This window comes from Aquila chrysaetos, chromosome 1, assembly GCF_900496995.4.
Source record: "Aquila chrysaetos chrysaetos chromosome 1, bAquChr1.4, whole genome shotgun sequence".
NCBI lineage: Eukaryota > Metazoa > Chordata > Aves > Accipitriformes > Accipitridae > Aquila > Aquila chrysaetos.
Window position 1 is genome coordinate 17,706,206 of NC_044004.1, and position 25,672 is coordinate 17,731,877.

Sequence of the window (25,672 nt, forward strand, 5' to 3'; positions counted from 1 at the left end):
TTTCCTAAAGATCCAAAACTAAAGGAGGAAAGTTATCAGGTAAATAAAATTGAGTCCCAATTAAAACTAACATGAGACCATATCACAGTAATAGGTCTTACATTGCCATAGCAAGAAAAAGTTTAAAGATAAATATAATTCGAATGTGAAATTTTCTCAACTACAGTCAAAATTATGAAATAAAAGTATGAGAGAGCTCTTTCTTAATTTGCAAAAAAGAAACAGATAGATGTTGCCCTTTCTTTTTCTAATTCTGGCTTTTTTACTGCAAACTTCTGTCAAGGTTTGAACTTCTCAAAAACAAGTTTTTTATGTTGTTTCACCCCAAATCAGTGAATTAAAATACAAAAGAATAGTCTAAATATAAAAAATGCTGTACTTTGGAAAAGCAGGGTTACATTGAATGAGCTTAATATGAAGAATTTTATATATCACATAAAGCACAAAAGAAATAAAGAGCCATAATAACAAGAGCCATAATATTGTTTATATTACAACTTAGATTAACTTTTCAGTTTATTATCAGGGACAGTCTTCCACAACATAGAATACAAAGGGGGATGTAAGATTTTGCTCTAATATTTTGAATATGGTTTCTTTTCCTTCGGGCAATATAATCAGATTAGCTAATACAATATTGTTTCTACAACTGAATACTTCTGCAGTAATTTAATTCCTATTACAGAACTTTTTTTTTTACTTGGTGAGTATTTCACACCTTAGTTATTTTATTGAAATGAGTTGAGACTTCTGTTTAAGGAGATCTCTTCATCCAACAGGAGAAATAATTTCACAAGTGTACCCTCTTTGTAAGTAATATAATGGCCTTTCTGAGATCGCAGTTGTATTACAATGTATTATAAATATCTAGCTTTAAAAATGGATTTAATTTCACACTAGCCTAAAAAGATGCCAAGTCAATACTTTTAGCATAGTAACTGTATATTGTACTTGTCTAGAATAATTTTGCATTTTAAATTGCTCTGTAAGGATTCAATGCGCAAACCCTTTAGAGTCAGCAGATTTCATTTGGCATTGAAAGGATACTAAAACGGATCTCTGAATGAATACTTCTCAGAAGTACACAGTACTATTTTTTACTGTATAATTATAAAACCATTACAGATTTATATTATAAATCATTCACTGACAATTTTTTTTAAACAACTATATGTTAATACATTGAATTTCTGCTTCCTTTTATAATCTACCCCTCCTCACAATATGAGAAACTACACAGCAGAATGAAATTGTGTTCCTTTTGAAATCAGTAACCAGTGCAACTGACTTCAGACATGTCAGAACTTGATTTGTTGTCTATCTGAACTATATTAGCTAGCTCTTTTTATCTTGCTGTGTTATTGCTGTCATAGAATGTAACACACCTATTGTAGCCAAAAGATTTGTGTAAAATATTATATAAATTTAAAAAATGCACTTTCTGCATTATTCTGATGCTATACAATGTTTAATTTAATGACTTCTCTGAAATTAAAATGAGTATCATGCAATAAAAAAAAATAATTCCAAAGTGCTTAGCTGTCTGACTTCTCCAATTCTTTAAGATTGCAATTTTAAGATGAAGGGGGGAACAGGAACTTACCTACTTGGTACTTTGGGTAATAAGTTGCCATTTGTCCACTACTGCATGATTGTCTCTTATGCCTTTTTCTTATATTTGTATCAGTGGTCTCCCATTGTGGACTTTTTCTTTTGTTTATTCTGATAAGAACTTCAGAATTACCAGCAGGATTATCATCATGGTTTACATCACTAATAAATTTTCTGCTGTGAAACTGGTCATCCAGCCTTTCAGTCACTTTAGAAGAATTAGATCCTTTAGATGTTTCCATTTCATTTTCTTGTTTCTTTAATGCATTTTGCTTAGTAGAATGGGACCTTAAAAGAGGATGTCTTTTTTCTTCCATATAGGCCTGAGTGCTTTTACTTTCAACAGCTTCGGGAGAATAAATGACATTATTTAACTTAAATGAATTGTGCTGCTCAATATGGTTGATTTTTCTCAGAAATATCCTACAATCTTTAAAGGTTTTGGCTTTCCAAGTATTTTGAAACAGTTTATCTTGGCTTTGTTCTTTTCTAACATTTTGTTGGCAACAAATTGTTCCACTTGTCTCTGCATGTGACTTAAGTATATTTGCTAAACCAGGATGTGGGTTAAAGTCAGAAGATCCCATCATCTGTTGAACAAATGCATCTCTGGCTTCATTTTCAGTTGGCAAGAGGCTACTCTGAGATTCTACCAAAGTCTGAGTGGGCTGGATTTCTACTGTATTTTTTTCCTGGAGCTTGGGCATTTCATCACTGGTTTCCCCACTTGTACTTTTAAACAACTGGCTTTGGCAAAAGAACTGCAAATTTTTCTTTTTTGATTTCCAGCCTCCAGGAGCCTGATTATAGAGCTTTTTCGTTTGTCCCCACCTATCACGCTGTAGCTTCTTAAATTCATTTCTTTTTAATCTGGCTAACGTGAAATTACTTTTCATGCTTAAGACCGGAGACCTCACCATGTTATGTAATATTTGTAATTTCCCTGCTGGTTTTGAAGGAGAGGATAGTGCAAACTTTTTAAAGTGCTTTCTGAAAGGGCAAGTACTAAGATCAGCTTGTTTAGTTTCCATCTTTATCTCTCTAGTACTAACTACTTCTAAAGGATTGCGAGCATTTGCCTTTCTCACTAGAGAGAGAGACTGTGTTTCTGTAGTTTGCATAAACCAGGTGCAGAGTTCATTCATATTACACTTTTTCTGAAAAAGCATTTTTATAGGTGATGTTTCAAGTTCTATAAGGCAGGAGTCTAAAGGGTTTGACATTTCAGTATTACAGTCTTGTTCAACGGGATCCCTTTTTTCACATACACATTTATCAAACTCATTTCCCCCCACTCGCAACCAGGTATTAGTTATCTGTTCAAATCTATTATTTAGTTCTTCCAACAAAGTGTCACTTGAAGTGGAAGTAGCCCACCACCTGAGAGAGGGATTCGATGAAAAAATGGGATCCGATGATACTTCATTAATGGGCCCGAGTTCACCCTCCTTAAGATCCTTTTTTGCATTTCCTGAATTTCTCAGTTCTGAGGTATCTTTGGATGCTGTGCTCCGATTTGATTGCCTATGTTTTTCTTTTCTATCTTTAGCTTTTCTCAAATGGAGTTTGTAAGATTTATGTAGTAAGGCACTTCTACAAGTAAATGCACTAGAAGATGCTAATGAATGTAAAAAATGCAGTGAAGGTTTTCTGTCTCTAGCAGAATGCCTCAATGGAATTTCGCGTTTTCTTGACACTGTTGTAATAACATTGTTTGATCCATCCTCTCTAGAATCTTTCTGTGTGCTCTTTACTTGACCCATATTATTGCACAGTTGATTTTTTCTCTCCTGTGGTATGTTTTTTTCTAACACATTCTGCTGTTGTAAAGGAGGCAAACAGTTGCTAATACTCACTTTTCTTTCCTGAGGTGAAACTCGATTAACAGTCACTGATATGCCAGAGATTTTTACTTTTGCTGGCCTACCAGGTTTTCGAATGGTGGTTAACGGTTTCTTAATTGGCCGTATAATATTGCTGCAAGGATGTGGCGATGCTAAGTTACTCTTGATAGGTCTGACATAGTCATAACCAGAGACCTCGTTTTCAGTGGAAGAATTCTGTAAGGCTTTTACTATTTCAGTCAAAGCATTTTCAGTTTCTGCATTGTGCCTCGCTTTGCTGTGGTCATTGGCAAAAGTAGAATCAATGTGTTGTGTGGGCAGAATGCTGATTACATTTCGATTACCTTCAGAAACATGTCTCTTAGTTCTTCTTGACCTTCCGAAAACAACTGTCACAGTAATATTTTTCTTGCTGTTAACTTCTTCCGTTACTGCTGCATCAGATTTGGTACTTTTACCGTCACTGCTAAGTTCAGGTCTAGGTTCTGTGCTTTCAGTCATGTCTATTTTTGGTTTTGGAGGCCGTCCAATAGGTCTCTTAACCTGCTTAACAACTTGAGGACCTATCTTCTTTGGTCTACCAGGTTTTCTTTTTAAAACTGATTCACTGCTACTGGTTGATTTCTCCACAACTTCATCATTTTGTTTCAAGTCATTTAAGTTAGTTTGACCAACTAGACAAGAGCTTGTAATTGCTTCCGCATAAACACAACCTGACTCCTCCTTGGTATCGTTTTCACTGTAATCACAATCCTTGATGCAGATTGCATGAGAAAGGTCTCCTGCAGCCTGTTTGTCTAACGAAGTGTTTGCGTGCCCCTGAAACAAACAAATATCTGCGCTTCCTTTAGAAGATGCAGCTGCAGATGTCAAAGTATATTTGACTCCTTCGTTACTATTAACCTCTGAGACAAACATAAGCTTAATAGGACTAGAGTAATTTAAGGGAGATGAGAACTCCCCGGCTTCAAAAGTTGTATGCAAGTCTGCGTTATTGGAAGTTGAATTGGATGAATCAAAGGTCAGAGACTTCAAAAGGCTGTCAGTAATTTCTTGATCTATAACCATTTCTTGTCTGTTTGTTGTCACACACAGAGTTTTGATTTTACTGCTGCTTGGCACGTGTGAATGTGGAAGGAAGCTTTGTCCTGTGAATCCCATTTCACTCAGAGTGAAAGGTAAGCCTCTTCTAGCAGCTGGGTTCATAACCTGTTCATAAGCATTATTTTTTAATTTTTGGCTTATTTTGTAACTATCCAGCAATGAGTTGTTAGTCTTTCTGGCTAGGTTTATTGTATCTTCTAAACGTTCTACAACAACTTGCAGATTTGTGTCTCTCACAATTTTGCTTATGTTTATGTCACTGCATCTTTCAGCATGAACATCTTTATTTATTTTCATTTTTTCCAAACTTTCTAAAGACTTTTTTGCATTGGATGACTTTCTAAACACAATATTGTTCGTTACATACACAGAGTACCATCCAGGAGGCACAATGTTACGTTTAGTTCTGCCCATGATTCCATTACTCTCATCCTTTAGAGGAATCTGATCTGTCTCTCTTAAGGTTGCAAAATCTCCTTGTGTTTTTGCGAGTTTCGCCTGGCTGGCTGCAATAGCACTGTTTTCTGAAAGAACTAGAAAGCCGGAGCTGGTCTGAAAATTAGGAAGAGGTAGTTTGAAAGACTCTGTTTGGTGTACTGGAAAGCACATTGGTTTGGTTTGGCAATTCATGCATGGATTACTTTCAAGATGTTGCAAAGCCTCATCTTCTATCACAGTAAAACTGTGTCTTTTATTTGGATATATTTTATCAATTTTTTTTGTAGATTTCTTTGCATTTCTCTCAGAAATTGACTTTTTTCTTACAAGAGTTTCATCAAGGCTTGCAAGCTCCCTCTTGATTTGCAAAGACTGTCGTCGAATGAGTGGTGAATCAGGAGAATTATACATTGCAAATAAAGTTTCCTGACGCTTGCGAAATCTTGTTTGGATAATTTTATTTTCCATTTGTTTATCATGTTGGCGAAGTAATTCCATAAAGCTGTAATCACTTGCCTTAGCACTATGCAAAAGAGAGGTTATGAAGTCTCCTAATTTGACATCATTTTCTGGTGCCCTGTCACTGCTAGAAAGTTTTACAAGATTTGTTGCTATATCTGTAGTGTCTATTGATTTTAACTTTTCATTAATACGGTCCATTAAATCTTGAAAAATGGCAGAATGTTCACCTTTCTCAGCCTTCTCAGAATTTATATAATAATTGTTGCTTTCTTGGTCTATTGATAGCAACGTTCCATCTGAATATTCGGTCTCTTTTCCTCTGCATGTTTTACCTTCATATTCAAATTCTCCTTTGCTTCCTTCAGCTGGCAAGAGGGACGGAGGCTGGCTGATGGATATTTCAAGCTTGTTATTGTCTAAAGTTGGAAAATCTATAACTGATCCTTCTGATGATTCAAATTCTTTACTCTGTACAGGTGATAGCGGAGGCGGTGATGGGCTGCGAGATCTATTCGAATTTTTAATGCTGTTCAAGAGATCAGAGTCCTTAGTTGAATATGTACATGCTGCTGCTTTCACAGAATGCCTGTTACAATTTTGCAATTGTTCAGCACAATACTTATGAGAACTACATGCTTTGTTCACCATTGTCTTAATACATCCAATTGCTACAGCTTGGCATGACAAAGAATGGAAATCTTTAATACAAACAGACAGAGGTGGTAAACAAGTGTTTGGTCTTTGATTTTGTAAACAGCACCTTTTTGTCAGCATATGTCCATTGCAATTGCAAAATGAAATGTGAACATCCTCTTCAGTAAGGGAACTGGGAGTTTCAGAGTGGACCAAATGTGTTTGCTTACAACCGCAAACTATAGGAACATTTTCATCTTGTATTAAAAATTTTAACATAGCCAAAGTCTGTTGCCAGTGATATGAACAAAAAGACTCCAAAACTTTGTTTAATGTTGATTTTCCTTTTTCCAAATTAGCTGTTTCCTCTGAATTTGCATCAGCTGTTGAGCTTGAACTGAAAATGAAAACAAATCAAAACAAAATATAAATTACAGTAAAACACCATATCTAATGTTTGTTATAATGGTTAAACTCAAGCCTAGAAACCTGAAGTTTGCAAAACAGTTCTGTTCTATTTGCACTATTCAATCATACTTGCAAGTGTCACTAGCAATGATGTGCATCTTATCTATAGCAGCGATACTCTTACCATAAGAAAAATAATCAGGAAGAAATTAAGGGACAAAAAGAATAGTTAGAAACATAGCTTCTCGTATCTAATGTAATTACAATAATGTTAACTTTCTGATATTTCAAACTACCTTAGTCATTAATGAAGGAAAACCTCACCAAGAACCTGGGGAGCTTAGTATTACTGCCATTTCACAAACTGAGGCACAGAGCAGGTAAATGACTTGTCTAACGCCACAATTCAAGGTTGTAGCAGAGGCGAGAATGGATCCATCTCTCCTGAATCCCACCCTAAGATATTTATATACCAAATTGTATTGAATGCTCTTCAGGATAATTTAAAGATCCTTCTAAAGACATTTTTATTTACATACTTTTTTTAAGAGAACACTAACTAGGCTAACAGAAAATGGAAAAAACAGCCACTTGCTACTGTTACTGTTCTTTGCAGATAAATTTCCCTTCTAGTTTTTCAATAAATTGCAGCGGTACATCACAGGCTCTTCATTGCAATATATTACACACACACACACGCACACGCGCGCACACACACACACAGTTTTCTTCATTAAACAAAAACAGAGATACTCATCACTGGAATAAATAACTTCTGTGATAAAGGTTAATATCCTTTAAATCTCAAATACAGGGTAGGCCTATATCTAAAGACAACTTCTGAGCAGTTGTTCTCAAAGATATTAACTCAAAATAAAATCACTTATAAAATACTACCTTAACTATTTAATTAATTTCTTATAAATTATTAAAACTAATGTCACCACTTACCTAATCATTAATATTGAAAAGCTGAAAATTTTCCATGGTAGAAATTAATACAGATATTTCTTCAATTAAATACAAATCCTTGTGCTGGATAGCAACTATCAACAGATAGTTAATACCTAATTCAAGTGTTTTACTGAAACCAATTCCATGAGCAGAAAATATTAGAAGAATTCTGTTTTAGAAAAGTATGTATTGTTTAAACATATCACCAAACTCTGAACATGACACTAACTTTTTGCCCTACTATTATCTCCTGTAATTTTTTGCATTTAAGCCTGTACTTTGGAAAAATATCATTTTGATTTGGTTTACAACTGTATTGATCGAAGAACAAACATATTTAAAATTTAATGTGCTGTGTTTATATAAAGTTACCTATTCATTAATTAGCTCATATCCAATGTTATCAGCATCAATAATAACTTTTAGCTTCAGGTTTCTTACTCGAAGTTATACATACTTTTTATTGTCCTACATGGATTTTAAAGTTTAGAGCTTAAAACCAGCCAACTATGCTTAATAATTCCTCATGATTTTTCCTTCTCCTGTAATATTTAGTACAAAATGGTATATATTCAAAATCAAGCAGCTAGATGGTACTGACTCATAAAAGCATAAGATAATCGTGATGGTACTAGCTGAAATTGCGATTATGTTTAAACTGAAATAACTGAATTCTTGAAAAGAAAAAAACCCTCTTTGCACTTGCAATCTAAAGTAAAAACAGCATTATTCAAGGGCATGTCATTGTCAGGATTTAACTGTTTTTGAAACACCACTTCACTGAGAAGAGTCTGAGTGTTACTCAGTCCAAACAACTCAGGAGTCACGAGGTGTTGAAATGTATCACTATGCTTGTGAAAACAAAGCTTATTCTAGTAATACAATTATGGATAAAAACTAATTGCCCTCCCCACCATGACTTTAATTAAATAATGTTCTGAAAGGCCAGATAGAAAAAAAATGAACATGGCATTCGGTCTTCAATATTTTGCTTGTAAATCAGAGTAAGTGTGTTAAGTAGAATTTGCTAAAAAGTTGGCTATAGTACAGTCTTTTTAGAACAAATCTCTAGACAGGTATCCTTCTGTCTGTCTAGACTTGCAAGGAATGTCTAATGGAGTTTCACTGGGAGAACTTTCATTGTAGAGGACCTCTATCCGTAAGTGCTATTTAAAATATGCTCACTGGTGGAAGAAACTTCCAGAGCCCTAAAGCCTTCTCAAAGTCAGTAACCAAAATTTCCAAAGGTCCCAAAACTGCTTTGAATTTGCTATGTGGAGATCAACCTGTTGTATAAAGTAATAATATCCTGGTTATCACAGACATACTGGATATCCTTCTAATATGATTTCTTTCCTGGTTATCTGCCCTTGTGTAACGTCTATAATCTGCTTTCCTTTAGGCATGTGTTAGTTTCTAAAGCTGACAGACAACTTCATCTAGCCTATTGTAATAGTACCACATTCCAAATGATCTTCCAAGTTAGTGAAAACACATCAACCCTTTACTTGGTCGCCATTTAGGAACAGTGCTTATTACGCAAACAAAGATTAATGCAACACATTTTCTTTAAAGGGTCTCTCTGTAGAGCTGTCCATATATTTAAAAAAACTATTTTTTAATAGCCTTTCAATACAATTATGGAATTACATTTCAGTTTCCTGTAATTCCTTCCTATAGCCCTTTAAATTTGTGTTGTCACACAGTAGTTTAGACTATCCTCAAGATAAAAGGCTTACACAATAATTTCATAGAAGGAAGAGCTATCACTTTCACAATTGCATGCTCCCTTCATAGAACAGTCTTACACTTCCTACAAAAAAAGAGGCTGAGAGGGGTTAGGAAATAGAGCGGTTGAGAGGCGAGAGGATCAGTATGCACTGCTCCCCCACTACCTTTTGTGCACTGTATCTCTGAAGACAAAAGTTAAGCATGGAATGACATTATCTCCCTGCTGGAAGGCAGGGGCAGTTAATACCATGGAGCGGGGATTGACTGGAGTCCAAAACTGGCACAAAGGCAGAGACATGATAAGGTTAAATACTAGCCTTTCAGCTTATTATTTTATGTATAAAAAAAGTAAACCTCTGTCTCCTCCACAAATCCAAAAAACTAATCAGGAAAGAGCTCTATCAGAGGACTCCTAAAAGATGTCCTTCCCTAGCACTCTATCCTCTGTTGTCTCAGCCACAGACAAGATAGATCAGTCTAGCAACTTCTTTCCAGACTGGGAACAGGAACAAAACTGGGAACAGAACATACTTTCAAGTACTCATATGAACAGCAGAGAACGATTATAGAAATTTTGTCTTATAGAAATGTTTGGGGTTTGACTTTACTAAGTAAATAAATCCCTCAAAAAAAGCTATATATTATCTGTAATATATAATAGATAATTTTTAGCTGCAAACTAAAGGATGTAATTGTTATAAAATTAATTTTCTGAATTTCTTCTCATTTATGAATAATGCATCAATTCTGAGCAATCATCCTTTCTTAGAGCTACTATTTCTGATATATAAAATTATCATAGTAAATTAGTCATTATGTGCTTAGTTTGTACAGTTCTTGATCTTATGTCACTGCTAATAAACTTGTGCCTCAGGAGTAAGTCAAATGAGTCAGTGTACAGGCTTTCGTTTCTTTCTTTTTTTTTTTTACTGAATGAGCAAATCAATCACACATCAGTGTTGTAAATTTATGTGCAAAAGCATTGAAGTGCTTTACTACAAATTACAACGTAGAAACACGTTAACTAAACAATTAAATTCATACAATCAGATTTAGGAATATAACAACACAAAGAAGAAACAGAATTACAGTACATTTACAACACAAGACAAATACATGGAATTCATTAGAAAATATTGTAATAAATAATTCATGAATTATAGTGCAATTGATTTATGCATAAATATAACTAATTGCCTAAAAATCAGTTGTTAACAAAAATCTGTCAAAAATCAAGGCAGCCACAGAGTTTTACTAAATTACTGCGACAATGGAAATACTGCAATTAAAAAACAAATACAAGTATTTGTACTGTAAACAACTAAAAAAATCAGTCTCACTAAAGTTAATATACAATTTAATATAAAATTGTCATTAGCTACCAGAAATGGTTTAAACAGCTTTACTGAGCAGTAGTTCTAAAAACAGAGGCACTGTTTTTTAATATAAAATACTTGAGAAACATTCAAATAAGTAGAAAGCATGTAGGGCTTGCTTTCGCCTTCATTTAAAATTCTGCTGAAACAGGAATTTTCAGAAATTGTCAATTACTAAGTAGTGACTGGTAACTGAATTTATAAAACAGTTCAAAATGTGTAATTTAAATGACATTTAATGGAATACATAGGGATTGGGGAAGGAGAATTTACACATTTCCCTGCCTTTCCTTAGTTGTGTAATCAAAGGTTAGCCTAATAATTAGAAACAAATAATTCTGTTCCTTTAAACACTTACAGGTTGAGTATCATCTATAAACTATCAAAAAATATTTTAATATACTATTTCTGACCAAAAAATAAATACAAGTACTAAAATGTTGAAAATTAATTATAATATTACATACAAAACTACTGAGTACTGTTAAGTCAATAGTAAAATGATCCCTGATTTTATGAATCCTGTTAATTTTTTGGTCAGGTCATCTTTTAAATGATATAAAAAGAGTACTGTAACTTGCCTTCAATATAAACTTCTGACTCAAATTTGTAACATTGTCTGAGAAGTAGAAAACATCAGTATGGTACAAATATTAGGCAATGTATTGAAGCCCCAAATTTTTGCAAGTAAAACTGTATAAAGACAGATCTTGAAACATTTAAGGTTTTTTCAACTTCCTTTTTCTGTGGGGATATATTCACAAATTAATCCTTCCTTCCCTCACAAAATATGGCTTAATTCTTTTAAAATAAAAGATGACCCTGACATCTGCTGTTTTGTGACCTCCTTGTTATCAGGTACAGTTCTGCTTAAGAAAAGGATTCATTCTGTAATATGCAAGTAAACCTTAATCACTGAAGAAGATTCAGTATAGATCTGAGAGACCAAAGAACTGAGACACTGGTTGTGCAGTTTCAAAGGATTATTCTGTTTTAAAATGGAAGTTGTTATTTTACAGTAGCGTTAAATAAATATGGGCTAGATTTTGCCATCGACATTGCAGTATGCTCTCCACTGAATTTAATGGCAAGTTTATAAATCAAATTACCTGACGTGGCCCATATGTATCTAATGTCCCATTTCATTTTTATAATTAACCTATACACATGCAAATTTAAGTGGGGAAAAAATGTATCCATGTGCACCAAATGTATAAAAGTTGGAAAAAAGTCTTTTTCTAAGCCAAATTAGATGCATACAGAAAAAATTACATTTTGAGAGGAAAAGGGCATTGATGTTCAGTATTGAATGTATGAAGCAAGCCCCCATTCTTCATATGTAGACATATACTTTGTGATATTACACAAAAAAATTAAGTATGATATCAAGTCCAGTGTGAATACTTTGAAATTCATGTAAAAACTGCAATATGAAGGTAATTGGTCTCCCTTAAATTCTATTAAAAGTTACGTATTTAAAGTGAACTGCCTAACTTCTAACTACCAAATTTATAAAGAATTTATATTATTGAAAGTTCAAAACAGCTTCACTGTTTAATATTTGTATTTCTATCAAGACCCTGAACTGCAAATTTGGTTATTAGCAAAATGATAATGTAACTTGGTATTCATTTTGATAAACTGAAAATGTTTTGAAATGTCACAGCAGCAAATACATTACAGTTACAGTGAGGTTTTTCAATAGGAGTGTGACACAATCCTTAAATAAATTTTAAGTAGTCATAACATCAACTAACCAGCACATTTAAACAAAAAACCCAAACAAACCCAAACCATTCTCAAGCTCATTCTGTGCACATTATGAACATGCTCTAAGTTGCATTCCAACTTTCTTTTTAAACCTTACAAGTTACCTTATTTGTCAAACTAAAAAGGAAAATTATGTTAAAGTTTAAATTATTTTATGCTCTTAGTATTCCATCTTATTTCATATTTAATAATTCTATAACTACAGTAATTTCTCAGGTTTCATAAGTGTACACTTTGTAAACACCAATTTCTTTCTAAACCAACAACAAAATTTTCTTAAAATGATAAAAAATGCAGTTTATGCCTGCTAAACACACATTTTAGTAATGAAATGTTTTTCTTACTTGTATTGGATACTTAAGTAACGATGAACTTTTTTTCTTTCACAGAATGTACTATATCCTACTAATACTTCACAAATCCACTTCCTTGTAAGGAATTAGCTTTTTAAAAAAATCCCTTGCTTTGTATAATCTGAGTTACTTACAATTTATTGCAAGTATTCTGTGAAGTATAAAAGTCTGCTAAGCCTTGGTTGTGTATTTCCATAATAAGATGGATTATTGAATGGGTAGAGTGGTTCTTCACCAATTAAAAATTATGCTTCACATGACAAATACTTGTTTTCCAAAACATCTTTATGCTATTGACTACTAAATAAAACCTGAATCTTTTCACCTATTTATACAAGGATTATATTAAATACACACTATCAGAATTAAGTGAGCAACTCTATAATTCTGTCCACAGTGAAAACCCTGAATAAAACTATTTTTCAAAAGGCATGTATGTGGTTTTTGAACTGTATAATTTCACGTTTTCTGTCAGAGTGAGCATATGTATTTCTCACACTGTGTGTGTATACAGACATACATACACACACACAAAACAATTTGCTAACTATTATTCTACACAGGCTTGCTACTATTTTTGCAGCTGCCAGTCCCTGAATCTGTCATATTAAATAAGCCAGTATCTGGTAATCGGAGTTTCTTCTTCGGCGGAGTCTTCAATGTTCCAGATCTCTCTTTTACTTTATATTCTAAAGTGCTGTGAGGTACCCCATAAATTCCTTGTGCTTTGGAAACACTCATTTTCCCACTCATTACCATTGCAATTGCTTCTTCCATTATTTCATGATCATACTGCCGATAGCGGCCACGTTTTTTTCTTGGTTGCTTATTATCTTTACGATCCAAACTATCTTCTGTATTTTCTGAGGTTCCATCTACTGTCCCATTCTTAGCATTAAGACACAAAGGAGAGAGGTCCCCATGCAGAAAGTAGGAGTCAACACTTGAGTGAGTTACAGGTCCAGAACATTCAATTTTGTTCTGTTTAGGGAGTATATTTTTCAATTTTTGAAGCGCTGATCCTTCTAAGACTGAGGAGGTTTTAGAAACGTGGTACATAACATCCAGAAGACCAGCAGTATCAGACTGTGGTTTGGATACAGAACTTATTCTTAGCTGAGGAATTTTTAATTGTACAGTAGGACTTGAAGTTTCATATTGTAGATTTTCACTTTTTTCTTTAAATTGAGTGACCATTCTCTGTAGAGTTAACTGGTGGAGGTAACTGGAAGCTGTTGGGAATTTTAATTCTGAGGTTTCAAGTAGACTGAGTTTACTTTTTTCTGTGCGCTCTGCTTGAGCTCTTGCCCACAAGGCTACTTTTTGTAGGACTGCACAAGTTTCTTTACTGTCTTTAAATGAATAACTATCATTGAAATCTCGAGTTTTGTTTTTAAAAGGTGCAGGCTTTCCTGCTGGTAAGGCTTCTAAGTGGAGAAGTAAAGTTTTTTGAGGTATGCCATAAAGTATGCCTGCTTTATTTATGTCCAGTGCTCCAGACTGAATGTCTTTCAAAGCTTTTGAGAGCAAACCATCTGCAAACTCAGCACTTCTTTCCACATAGTCCTCTCTGTGTCTGTGTAGTCTCCTGGATGGATGGAATGAAACGATGGTAAACTGATGTATGAGAGACTCTCACACAGCTATGGAAGGGAAGGGTCCACTCCTTTATTATACTCCTTGCTTCGGTAACATCACTGCTTCTGATACTTTTAAGCCTTTGAGATGTGGTAGTTAAATGATTATCCTAGCAAAATGTTACAGTTCTGGTAGGACAGTGCGTCAAAAATCATACGGTGGCTTCTACAGCAGCCCTTCCAAGAACTTTATATCCTAGCTCAGTATTTGATAATATTCTCATGTGCTTGCTATATTCCCTTGTTCACATGCTTGCAGAGCAACACTGTTATAAATTTAATTATACAATTAGCGTTCCATTAAATACCCAAATCCTGAAGGAGTTTTTGTTAGTAGAAACGTGACGTTACCGCTAAACAAGTAATAAAAGAGTCAACCCCCTCATAGAAAATTTGCAGCAATAAGTACGTAACTACACACAAACATCCCAGACTTACACAAAACTAGGCTTTCTACAACAATAAGATAAAGTGCTGTAGTTAACAATCAAGTCCATTTTGGCAAATTAAAACACAAGTTTTAAAAACTTCTAGCCACTATTTACAGCTCTCTAATTACAAAGTCATACTCATTTTAAAACTTTTTCATATCAGCAAATTAATAAAATGCAATTTTACATCATTCAACAAATACTGCTATTGTAGTCCTAGTTGTAATAAGTTATTTGGTAAGACGTACAGGTGACAAAAAGGGTCCTGCTATGGCTAGTGGATGGGAGGATGCCAAGATCATAAAAAAATCCAACAAAACAATGCGTTTCACTAGTTTTGTGGTAGCTTTCAGCAGATCCAATAACGTTTTTCTTGCTGAATAAAGAAATTTAACCATTTGCCACCACACACCATAGTCAGAACCATGATGTAAGTATAAGTATGATGATTAAGAGCTCTCTCTCGCGCGCTTGCTCTCTCTCTCTTATTAAGGAATGTTATAGATAATAGTCATTTAACTTGTTCATGTTAGTTGAAGAATATTTTAAATCTAAATATTAACGTGGTCATTTTTGTCCAAAATTGAAGTTTCCTAAATAAACTCCGAAAGAATATATTTACATTTTCTTCTGCTATCCTATTACTTTTAATGTGTTATGTAATCAATTTTCAGTTCATTTTTAGTAACATGAACTAAAGTTTGGTGATTGTTCTGATAACTTTTCTTTAAACAGAAAAAAAGGAAAAAGACAAATGAAACATATGATATATACGTAGACACACACTTATGAGTGACAAAAATTCTTCTGAAAGCAAAATAGGAACCACATGTGTGTGTCAGTATATACAAATATGTTATGAACATAAAACCTGACTTCAGAGAAAAGAAACCTGGATTGTCTTTTTTACATATGCCAAAGAGAGTCCTAAACGTTGCTTACCCAGACACTGAGTTTTCAGAACACAATGGATCATATTTTGGTTCTTCCAACCTTGCGCTTTTCTTTGTAGAGAGATCTAGCACTCCATCCCCTGCAAAGAACGAGTAGTGATGACAGCAGTTGTTTAAGGATGATCTCAAAAATTTTGTTAGCAAATGTTTGTACCTATGGCACAATTTTTAAGCAGTTACTTTATCATGTAAAATTTCTGATATCTTATTCCTTTAACAGTGTCAGCCATCAGCTAATGGTTTTATATATTTGATTTGTAACAAAACTTTTTAAAATTAAGAAAAAAAAAAACCCATTCAGAAATAATAAAATTTAAAAGAAGAGTCTGTCTGAAACAGAAACATGTGGCTGCTTTCCTAAAAATCACATATGCATATATTTTGCAGTTTACTTTCAAGGCAACCAAAGCAATACACTTGATGTTATTATTCATATACTCATATTTACATCCTGTAAACAAACAAGCCTGATACTGAAGTTAAAATTGACATAACTAAATCATAGGTTTACAGGATAATTCAGGCTACTAGTGATCTCAGGAGGTCTCTAGACCAACCTCCTGCTCAGAGCAGGGTCAGCTATGAGACCAGACTAGGTTACTGGATGAGAAAGTAGTACCCCAGTAACTGGGAAGAGAGCTTGAGCCCATTATAGAGTTTTAAGCAGACGAGACCTATGTCATTAATGGTTCTAATAGTTTGCTTATACGTACTCCCCCTGCTGCCCCCACATGTATGTAATAATGAAACCAGAGAAATTGAAAGACCTAAACTGGGGTGGGAGTCCACTCTGTTAAGTCACTGGCAAATGTTAAATTTAAGATTTATAGTTGGCTGTTGAAGTTTATAAAGTATTGAAATAGAAAAATGCATTTTTAAAAAATCAATATTTAAAAACAGTGAAAATTAAAGAAACTGATTAGCACCTGAAATAGTCCTTTTAGTTTTTGATTTTTTTTTTTAAATCACATTTAAATTATAGATAAATCCCCTAAATATATTTAATTTTATACCTTTTTTCCTTGGATCACTGTTTCAAACTTGGGCTGTTTTGTGTGCCTGAGCTCTGCGAATCCAATTTGGAGTTTCAACATGTAGCTCAACATTCAACTCTACGAGCAACCTTATGCTAGCCCTTTTTACATTAGTGTCATTTTCATGTTACTGCATATTATTTCTAAAACATCAATCAACTATATATATTTTCCCACAGCCTCAGATGCAGACATGACGCATTGGCTGAATAGTCCAAATGCCAACACTTGGAATAAGAAGTCAGAAAAATTGTTAGGGAAACTCTCCTTTATACTGATACTGCACAGAAATACAGTTTTGTGTAATAATAAACCCAGCTATTTGTTTTGGACTGGTTTTAACAAATTTTTAGTGTTTTTCCTCAACTACTTTGTATTATTTGAAGAAGAGCACAGACAAAAAGTAGCATTGTAAGTCAGCATAAGGGAAAAATATTTATAAACATGCCACTTGTCAAAGATGCTCCTTTTCTCCTGAATATGTTCCTTTCAAAGTCTTCCTTAACTCTAAGAAAGTTAAAGGAAGGACTAGTTAATGTTAATCAACCCTTCTGATGCAGTAATATTCCAGAAGGAACAGCCAATTAAAAACACTACAGAAATATTCTACAGGGACTATTTGGCCTACCCAGCTGTAAAACATCCCAAATCCCTAAGCTCACAATGCGCCTGAGTCCTGTGTAACAGACAGATTTCATCTGTCGTGTTCTGTCAGTCATACATCTCCCTTTCTTAAGTGTTTGTATATTCCCTTTCATAACAGTTTCTCCATCTTCAGTTGATATTCACAAGCACTATGATAAAAAGGTTCAGAAGAGATCACTGGACAAACTCACTAGAAAAAAAACTTCAAAGTTCACAACTCATCAAGTTATGAAGGGCTAATCGTCTATCACTATTCAATCTACAAAAAAATTGAAGCTAACTAGATTTTTAGGAAAAAAACCCAAACCTAACAACCAAAACCCAAAGCCTCTTGCAAGATTCCATAATGAAATCTAACCAAAGCAATTTTCATTTCCAATTTTTCAGAACTGGCTTTGACAATACAAGCCCACCAATAAGTTGAAAAATGACTAAAAAGAACACAGTACTGAAAAATGCAGGCCCCTGAAACAAAAAATTAGATACATTTTGGTCCTCCAAAAGGTAACAAGAACTGAAGAGTCATTTCAGGTTCAAGACGTCTGGTTTCTCCAACACAGCAAATATATTCATTAAGTATATGACACTTCCCTGAAGACAATGCTTTATGGGAAGATGATCCTCAGTGAAAAGAGTGAAAGAGAACCATGCAAGAAATTTGATATATGTACAAGATACCAGATAAAATCACCACACACCAGGCTCTTATTCAGTGATTTTGCTCCAATTAAAAAAACAAACAAACCAACCCCACCACCACAAAACCCCCAAAACTGATGCAGAAAGGGCTGACAAGTAAAAAAGATTCATTAAAAATACACAGTAGCTCCTGGTTTTGGTAGCTCTTCCTGCTTTGTAGCAGTATCAATTATCATAATGAAGGAGCACCTACAATTGGTAGAAAAATGAGAGCATTTGCTATAAAGCTTCAAGACATAATGAAATGCTCCCTAATAAAATGCATGTACATATATATACACAGTAGAGACGTTCACATTGGTTCATTAGGTACAGGACCAAAAAGTTTGCAAAAAAGCATCCTACAGGTGGATAATGAACCTTGAAAATCTGTTACTTGCAAGGTAGGAATAGGTTTTTTTCTAAACTGAATCAGAACTTTCTATTTTCTATCAAATCACTCAAAACAGGTATTTAGGCAAGAATTCTAGACAGGAACTGAACAACATCAGGAACAGAAAACCCATTCTATAAGGTGGTTTTAATTAAAGACATGGAATTACTTCCACTCTTCAGCTGAAGCCATGACTACTAAGACAACAGTCTTCATAAACAATACTATGTAACACCAGATAATATAGAAAAAAATTATTAGAAGTTTTTCAGGTCTGCAGTCTTCTAAGGAAGTTATTTCTCTGCAAATTAAATGATTTTGATCTTCAAAGAAATGGCTCAACCTCTGGCCTTTGCTTCTCAGCACCAGATCATCAGGTGCAGCAATATCAAGATATAACTAAGTGTAATCAAAGGTCATCTTCAAAATAATCAGGACCACAATCACTTGAAACTCCTCCAGACTAGTGATGTTAGAGAAACAGAGGGGGAAGAGCAAGTAACAGAAACTGCATGGGTCAGCCTTGAGTTCCTACAATTGGTATTTCTGTACTGATTCTAGCAAACTTCTCTGGTTTTTATTGGGTTTCAGGAACCCACTCACTAGCTATTATGAACTACCTTTTTAGGTCAGACAACCTTCTCTACCCAGTCTCCAGACATGGGAAAAACTCCACTCCTAGCACAGGAGAGCACATCAACCTGGCCACTACCTGCAGCTCATTCCTTTCCTGCTTTCCCAGTAGCTGCTAGCATTGGATTCGGGATCTCAGAGGTTCATCCCTGCCTACTCTAGCTTTAGTTTCTGGCTTTGGTTCTGTTAGCTGGGAAGTTGCCTAAGGCCTTTTTTGAACCTAGTGATGCTGTCCATCTCCACAACCTCCTGTCACAGCACTTCCTGATGTTCACAAACTGCTGTGCAAAAGCTGCTGTTATCTGTTTTTCCCTTCTAAGAAGTTTCAGCAAGCCCTGCCTAGTTCTAATATTGTGAGATTTAGTAAGTAACAACTCTCCCTTTACCTTATCCATCATACTGTGGTAAACCTTGATAAGGTTTTTCATAGCAATAAAATGAAACTGTCTTGTCTTGAACACCTTTCCCCACGATGCCTTGCCTTTTGCTGGCTCTTTTCTGTGCTGCTGCACATGGAAAAATATTCAGTTCAGTAAGAACGCAAAAGCTTTTTAACTACTTAACTACTGCTTTGACTAGCCCCTTTTTGCTGACCTGATGTGCTGTTTTGTAAAATGAAAAACTGCCAGATGAAAAGTATATGGCTATATTTTGGGTGTCCATGGCAAGGGCTTGGCAGCACCTGTGAGGAGAGGCTAGGGGCTGTCCTGTGCTGGACACAGTTCGAGCCGGTTCCAACAGACCCACTGCAGGGCACAGCTGAGCCCAGCAGCCTTTTGGGCAGAGCCTCTGTGAAAACATACTTCAGAAAGGGCAAAAAGTGCCAGATAGAGAGAGAGAAAAAGGGAACAAAAAGAATGAGAAAACAGCAGAGGGAAACCCAATGGCAGAGGAAAATGGCAGAGAGAAAGCATTAGGTACAGACTGTTGACACCCCATACCCATTTCCCCTTACACCACAGGGGTGGTGGTAGTCACAAGGGAAGCTGGAGTGAAGCTGAGCCTGGGAAAGGGGGGAGGAAAGGTGGTATTGTAATGTGTCTTTTTGTTTCCACTACCTGAATTAACAAATAAATATTTATTTTAAAAGGCAATAATTTAAGTTAATTTTCCCCAAGCAGAGTCTGTTTTGCCCATGATGGCAAGCAGTAAGCAATGACCACGTCCTTTTCTCAACTAGTGAGCTCTCCTTCCTGTTCTTCCCATTCTCTCCCCTGTACCACTGAGAGGGGTGCAAGGAAACAAGCATCTGACAAGGTGCTTGGCTGTTAGCCACCACGGCAGACAAGGAAGACATAAACACCTACTCCCCTCAAAAATGTATCTTTTTAGGAGGACCTTTTAATGCAGAAGTATTAAACAAACTGTTTCCTGAATAGGTTTACAGCTCATACAATTTATGTTCCCAAAGATAACATATGTACCTTCAAAAAGCATAGTTTTTTGCCCAACACATATGGTAAGAACAGTATATTACGAAAATAAAAGGTCATTTTCAGTAATGTTTGGAATTCTTTCAGTAGCCCTGAATGTATCAATCAAGAGGACACACATGCTGTAATCCCAGTTGCCATAATAACTTCAGTGTGGATTTTCAAGAGATATGAAACCACTTCTCAAAAATTAGTTGTTTCCAAATTCTGGTCCATTATTCAGAAGTCTTTATTTTGCTACAAATTTTGGTGAAATCACATGCACATTGTTAAACTGGATAATAAAATGCTATTTTGAATCACTTAAACAGAATTTTTGAACAACGACAAAGCTACTGGATAGCTGTAAAAAGTTCATGCAGCAAAATGTCACACATTGCCAGCTACCTTCTGATGTCTTCCAATCTATGATGGATCAATGAAACAAGGAAATTATGCAAATTCTCTTGCATTTTTCTGCTATGTTTCTCCCTAGAAGATACAGCAACAAGAATAAGCTTGTGTGGCTAAACAGATTATTTATTTGTACAGTTTATACTTCTGCCTCTTGCAAATCACTTTGCTTAGCAGCTTGAGAGTGATCAACTCTCCTGCATCTATCAAGGGAAAGAAGCCTCTGCATCAAAGTTGGCTGCTGCTGGGAACACTCCCCAAAGAGCTCAGCATCATGACTGCACAAGAAAATAGTAAGTTGCTGCAGGATATTCCAAGACTGTTCCTCACTCAATGTTTTATTCTGCATGGATGCTGCTTTTTCATTGGCTTAGTTTGGAAGACAAATCATATTGCAAAAATACACAATACCACCCTATTTTTGTTAGATGCAGTGCATGTAAAACAAATTTTCTTTTGCTATACAGCGTATTCTTTTCAAGGCTTGGGCAGTCTTAGAGTTAATGGGTTAGAAAAAAATAGAGCAAGATATAGGTATTTCCGGAGACAGTTGCTTCTAATTGACTGACAGTGAAGTAATTGCCTGATTAGTTACCAGCAAGGTGCACAGGAATTAAACCACCCTGCTAAGTTACCACACTTCCACATGTAGAAGAAAGCAGAGCATAATTTGGGACTCTGCTATCAGTCAGGTGCCAGCTGGACATACCTGGATGCCAACGCTTAAATACTCAGTACTGAATGCTTCAGTACCAGTGGTGCAATGGGTTGACCTTGACCAGTAGCTAGAACCCCACCCAGCCCTTCTCTCACTCCCCCTCCTCAACACAGGGAAGGGGAGAAAAGATGAAAGAGGTCATCAAGATAAATACAGGGAGATCACTTACCAATTACCATCACAGGCAAAACAGACTTGGGGAAAATTAATTTATTGCAAATTAAAATAGATTTGGATAATGAGAAAAGGACAAAAATTAAAGCACCTCCCCACCACACATTTTCCCAGGCCTAACTTCACTCCCAACTCCTCTACCTCTCCCCATCTCCAGGTGGGCAGGCAGGATTGGGAATGGGGGTTACAGTCAGTACAAGTCCTCTCTACAGCTCCTTCCTCCTCATGCTTTTCCCCTGCTCCATTGCAGGTTCTCCACAGGCCACAGTTCCTACAGGAAATATCCAGCTGCTCCAATGTGGCGTCTTCCATGGGTTGCAGTGTGAATATCTGCTCCAGAGTGGTCTCTTCCATGAGCTGCATGGGAATACCTGCTCCACTGTGGTCCTCTCCATGTGCTGCAGGAAAAGACCTGCTCTGGTGCCCGGAGCACCTCCTTCCCCGACCTTGTTGTTCACCCTGCTGTTTCTTACTCCTCTGCCTGCCCAGAATTTTTGTTCTTTCTTAAATATGTTTTCACAGAGGCACCACAAACCTCACTGATGTGCTCCACTTTGGCCTGTTGTGGGTCTGCTGTAGAGCTGGCTGTGCCTAGCACAGGGCAGCCCCTGGCCTCTTCTGATAGATGCCACCCCTACCTACAGCCCTCACCAGCTACCAAAACCTTGCCATGTAAACCCAATACACAGGGGTATCAGGTCTGGAAGTGTCAGACCTGAATATTTTGGGAGTACTTCAGGGATGGCCCACAGACACTGGAGGAAAGTAAGAAGTTTTCTTAAATGAAGATAAGATCATCCAGACATCTTCAGTGGTGGAATCTTTTTTCAGTATTGAGCTAGCACTTAGCTTAGATCTGCTCAGTGCAAAAAAGAAGAATGCTTCTAGCGATCTGGAAAATAAAAGCTTGTTCCTTCCTCTCAACTTAAGTCCAAGAATTATTGCCACAGTAAAGGAACAAGACTATTTTATTATTTAGATCATTCATTTTAAAAGATAACTACTATAAATACAAAGCACCTGCCTAAACAGAAAATGAACCTGAAGTATTTATATTTAGGTCATTATCTGCTTCACAGGATCTGAATTAAAAAGACTTCAACTTTGAGGATCCATCAGAGCAATGTACAAATTTGAACTTCCTACTCTGTTACTGCCACTTCATTTGGAAATTGTAACAGGAATTACAAATAGCAAATAATAAAGAGAGTTGCACAACTCTTAAAAGACACTACTAAGAAGGGAACCATGCTACAGCTTTTACGAGTCTCCACACTGACTATTATGTTAAACACAGAATAATGCATTTTTAAAAATAATACAATTAAAAAAATTTTACAATTCCCTACTGTAAGCATGTAACACTTCAATATATCTAAGCTTTCTTCAGGAAAAGGACAGAAGTGAGGGGTAGGTAGAAAAATAATACATAGTCCTTGACAACAGCTAATTGAAAGAACTTTTCATGAATCATTGCACCTAGAACACAATGCAAATACAAAGAGCAGGCTGACTTTTTCCATCTTGATCTTATTTGCTTGTGTTGCTACCACTACAGTGGAAAGCTAGAAAGCTCAAAATGGATATATTCATGGGAAATGGGAAGTGCAATACAACTTCCCTGGTAGATAACATAAGATGGCTTGAAACCTTTCTCCAGCTACCGTCTTGTTTCAATACTTCCTTTCATTTCAGTAGCTCTAAACTTCACAGCAAGGCTACTATCTTTAACATCTGCAAAGCACTCCAGCAAACATGGCAGTCTAAGTTCAGAGAATCTACAGTGTCTTACACAGTATATAAGTTTTACATAGTAAACTATGCATGCTGAGCACTTACTTTAGCCCCAGATTTTTTTCTGAAGACACACAATTCTAAACTTGCTGTCTAGCCTCATTATAAGAAATTCAAATTATATAAAAAAGATTTAAATACCTCAACCTCTCGACACTTTAAATTTTTCTTCAGCAAAAGATCAGTGGATTTTCAAATAGCTGAGGCTGGCAGCAGAACTTTCTTCCTGTCCCTGCTCCTTTCACCCTCTGACTTCCCTTTCATTCCTTAGATTTATTTGGGCTCAGCAAGGACCAGAACCTGTCTTTGGGGACTTTGCTCCTTCATGGACATTTTAAACTAGTTATTCTTTAAAACCAGCTGTTGAAGCAAGCAACAGGCTATAGTGCTGATATCAGGAAAGTACTTTTTATTGCCCTTGCAAAAGAAACATACTTCAACCTGGCCAATTGTAAATCTCTAAAATCTGTAATTCATCCATAGCAGAGGTATGTCAAAGTACAACAGATATTTTCTCAGGATTTAATCTGCACAAGGTATTTGCTAAACCCAGGCATGAACTGGTTTCTGCTGACCATGCAGAATAAAAGCAGGAATTCCACAATTTCTTAAGGCTTCTACTGTTAAAGAGAAAGGATGCTTAAAATTTAAGCTAGAATAGGCATGTTTAGCAAGGTAAATCCATGTCAGAGTTCTCCCCCCAAAAGGATGTGTCATTTAATTAAATGACTGCATCATTAAGCACACACATATGAAATCTGCTTTCATTCTGACCAGTGTATTTTTTTTTTTTTTTTTTTTTTTTAAAAACTTAGTTCTGCAGTTCTACCTTCTCTTAACTTTTTTACTATGATATGTGACATACAGGTAAACTTTTCCCTTTGGTCTGCAGTATCATTGGATTAACGTGCACCCTTGTATCTGTAAAAGACAAAAGCTGCTTTTGCCGCTGCTTTCAGTCGCACATGACAGTTACAACCCTTCCTGAAAACTGCTGCTAATCCAAATCAAGTTCAAAGTCCAAAACACTCTTGTGATTCTACTGTTACCAGGTTTGGATAGCAATATTCCTTGAGGCAAAGAAATTATTTCCTTTTTGTAAATGACAGTGAGACAGATTTTTATTTTTCTAGCTTTACTCTCAATTAAGAAAGTTGCACTGCTCTAAAACGATTAAGGCATGAAGTATGGAAATTTCCTCCTAAATTAAGCTTCTTTCCACCATTCTAACCAGTCTGTATTTAAAGAATCAAAGTGTCCAAGGGCTTACACAGACAGAATGACCTTTGCTCTCTGAAATTCCAGTATCTTTCTCTCTTTTCTCAGAAGGCAGTTCTTAAGAGCCATTTCTTCAACAAAATCTTGAACCACTGTTACCTGTGACAACCACAGGTGAGCTGACTTAGATTTAGTATTCTAAAGCTGAGAAATTCCAGTGCCACTTAAATATTCTCATTTATGAGTGCCTGTGTTATCTGCTAACACGCAATATGAAAAATGTTTCTAGAAAAAGAATGTGGTGGTTTTTTTTATTTTAAAGTTATCTTATAACATTTTACCTGGTGTTTAAAGGAAAATGTATGAGTTTCCTTTAAGTGTTAAGTTGATGCAGTGCCAATTTTCCTTAAACCTTATTTTAATCACATAACATAATTTTTTTTCCCTATATACTGATTAGTAGTTTAGAAAGACAAAACTTACAGGTATTTGACACAGACACTTTTTTTTTTTTTTTAAGAGAATAAGACATAAGGTAATAAATGACAGCAAAACACAGATAAGCAGATACAGAAATTTACCTTGCTGAGTATTCTGTTCTTGAGTTCGATTCACAGTGAGGTCTAGAGGGCTATCCTGTTCTTCCTGAAGGGAGTTTTCCGTTTGGTTCATTTGGATACTTTTACATATCAGACTTGGTTCAAACGATGAACCATTTCTGTTCTCTTGAATTTTGCTACTTTTTGAAATGTACTCAATTGCAAACTGACGGATCATTTTTTTCATTAATTCCTGAGCAACTAGGGGAATGTTAGGATCACAGTTCTGAGGAAGATCTAGGAATAAAAAAAAA

General features: G+C 35.5%; 1 protein-coding gene across 7 annotated transcripts in view; it reads right to left on the reverse strand.

Annotated features, from left to right (window-relative positions):
• Positions 1 to 25,672, reverse strand: part of LCORL (ligand dependent nuclear receptor corepressor like) — an 89,542-nt gene that overhangs the window by 16,420 nt on the left and 47,450 nt on the right. Inside the window, exons 5-7 of one of the 7 annotated variants that reach the window (XM_030014201.2) lie at positions 25,401 to 25,655; positions 15,695 to 15,785; positions 3,468 to 6,489 (exon numbers count right to left, since the gene is read on the reverse strand). In XM_030014201.2, the coding sequence (XP_029870061.1) occupies positions 3,468 to 6,489; positions 15,695 to 15,785; positions 25,401 to 25,655 (3,368 nt within the window). Of the gene's footprint in view, positions 1 to 480; positions 6,490 to 9,991; positions 14,273 to 15,694; positions 15,786 to 21,906; positions 24,219 to 25,400; positions 25,656 to 25,672 lie in introns of those variants that run through there. The other 6 variants (XM_030014191.2, XM_030014183.2, XM_030014212.2 and 3 more) reach the window with 6 other exon arrangements.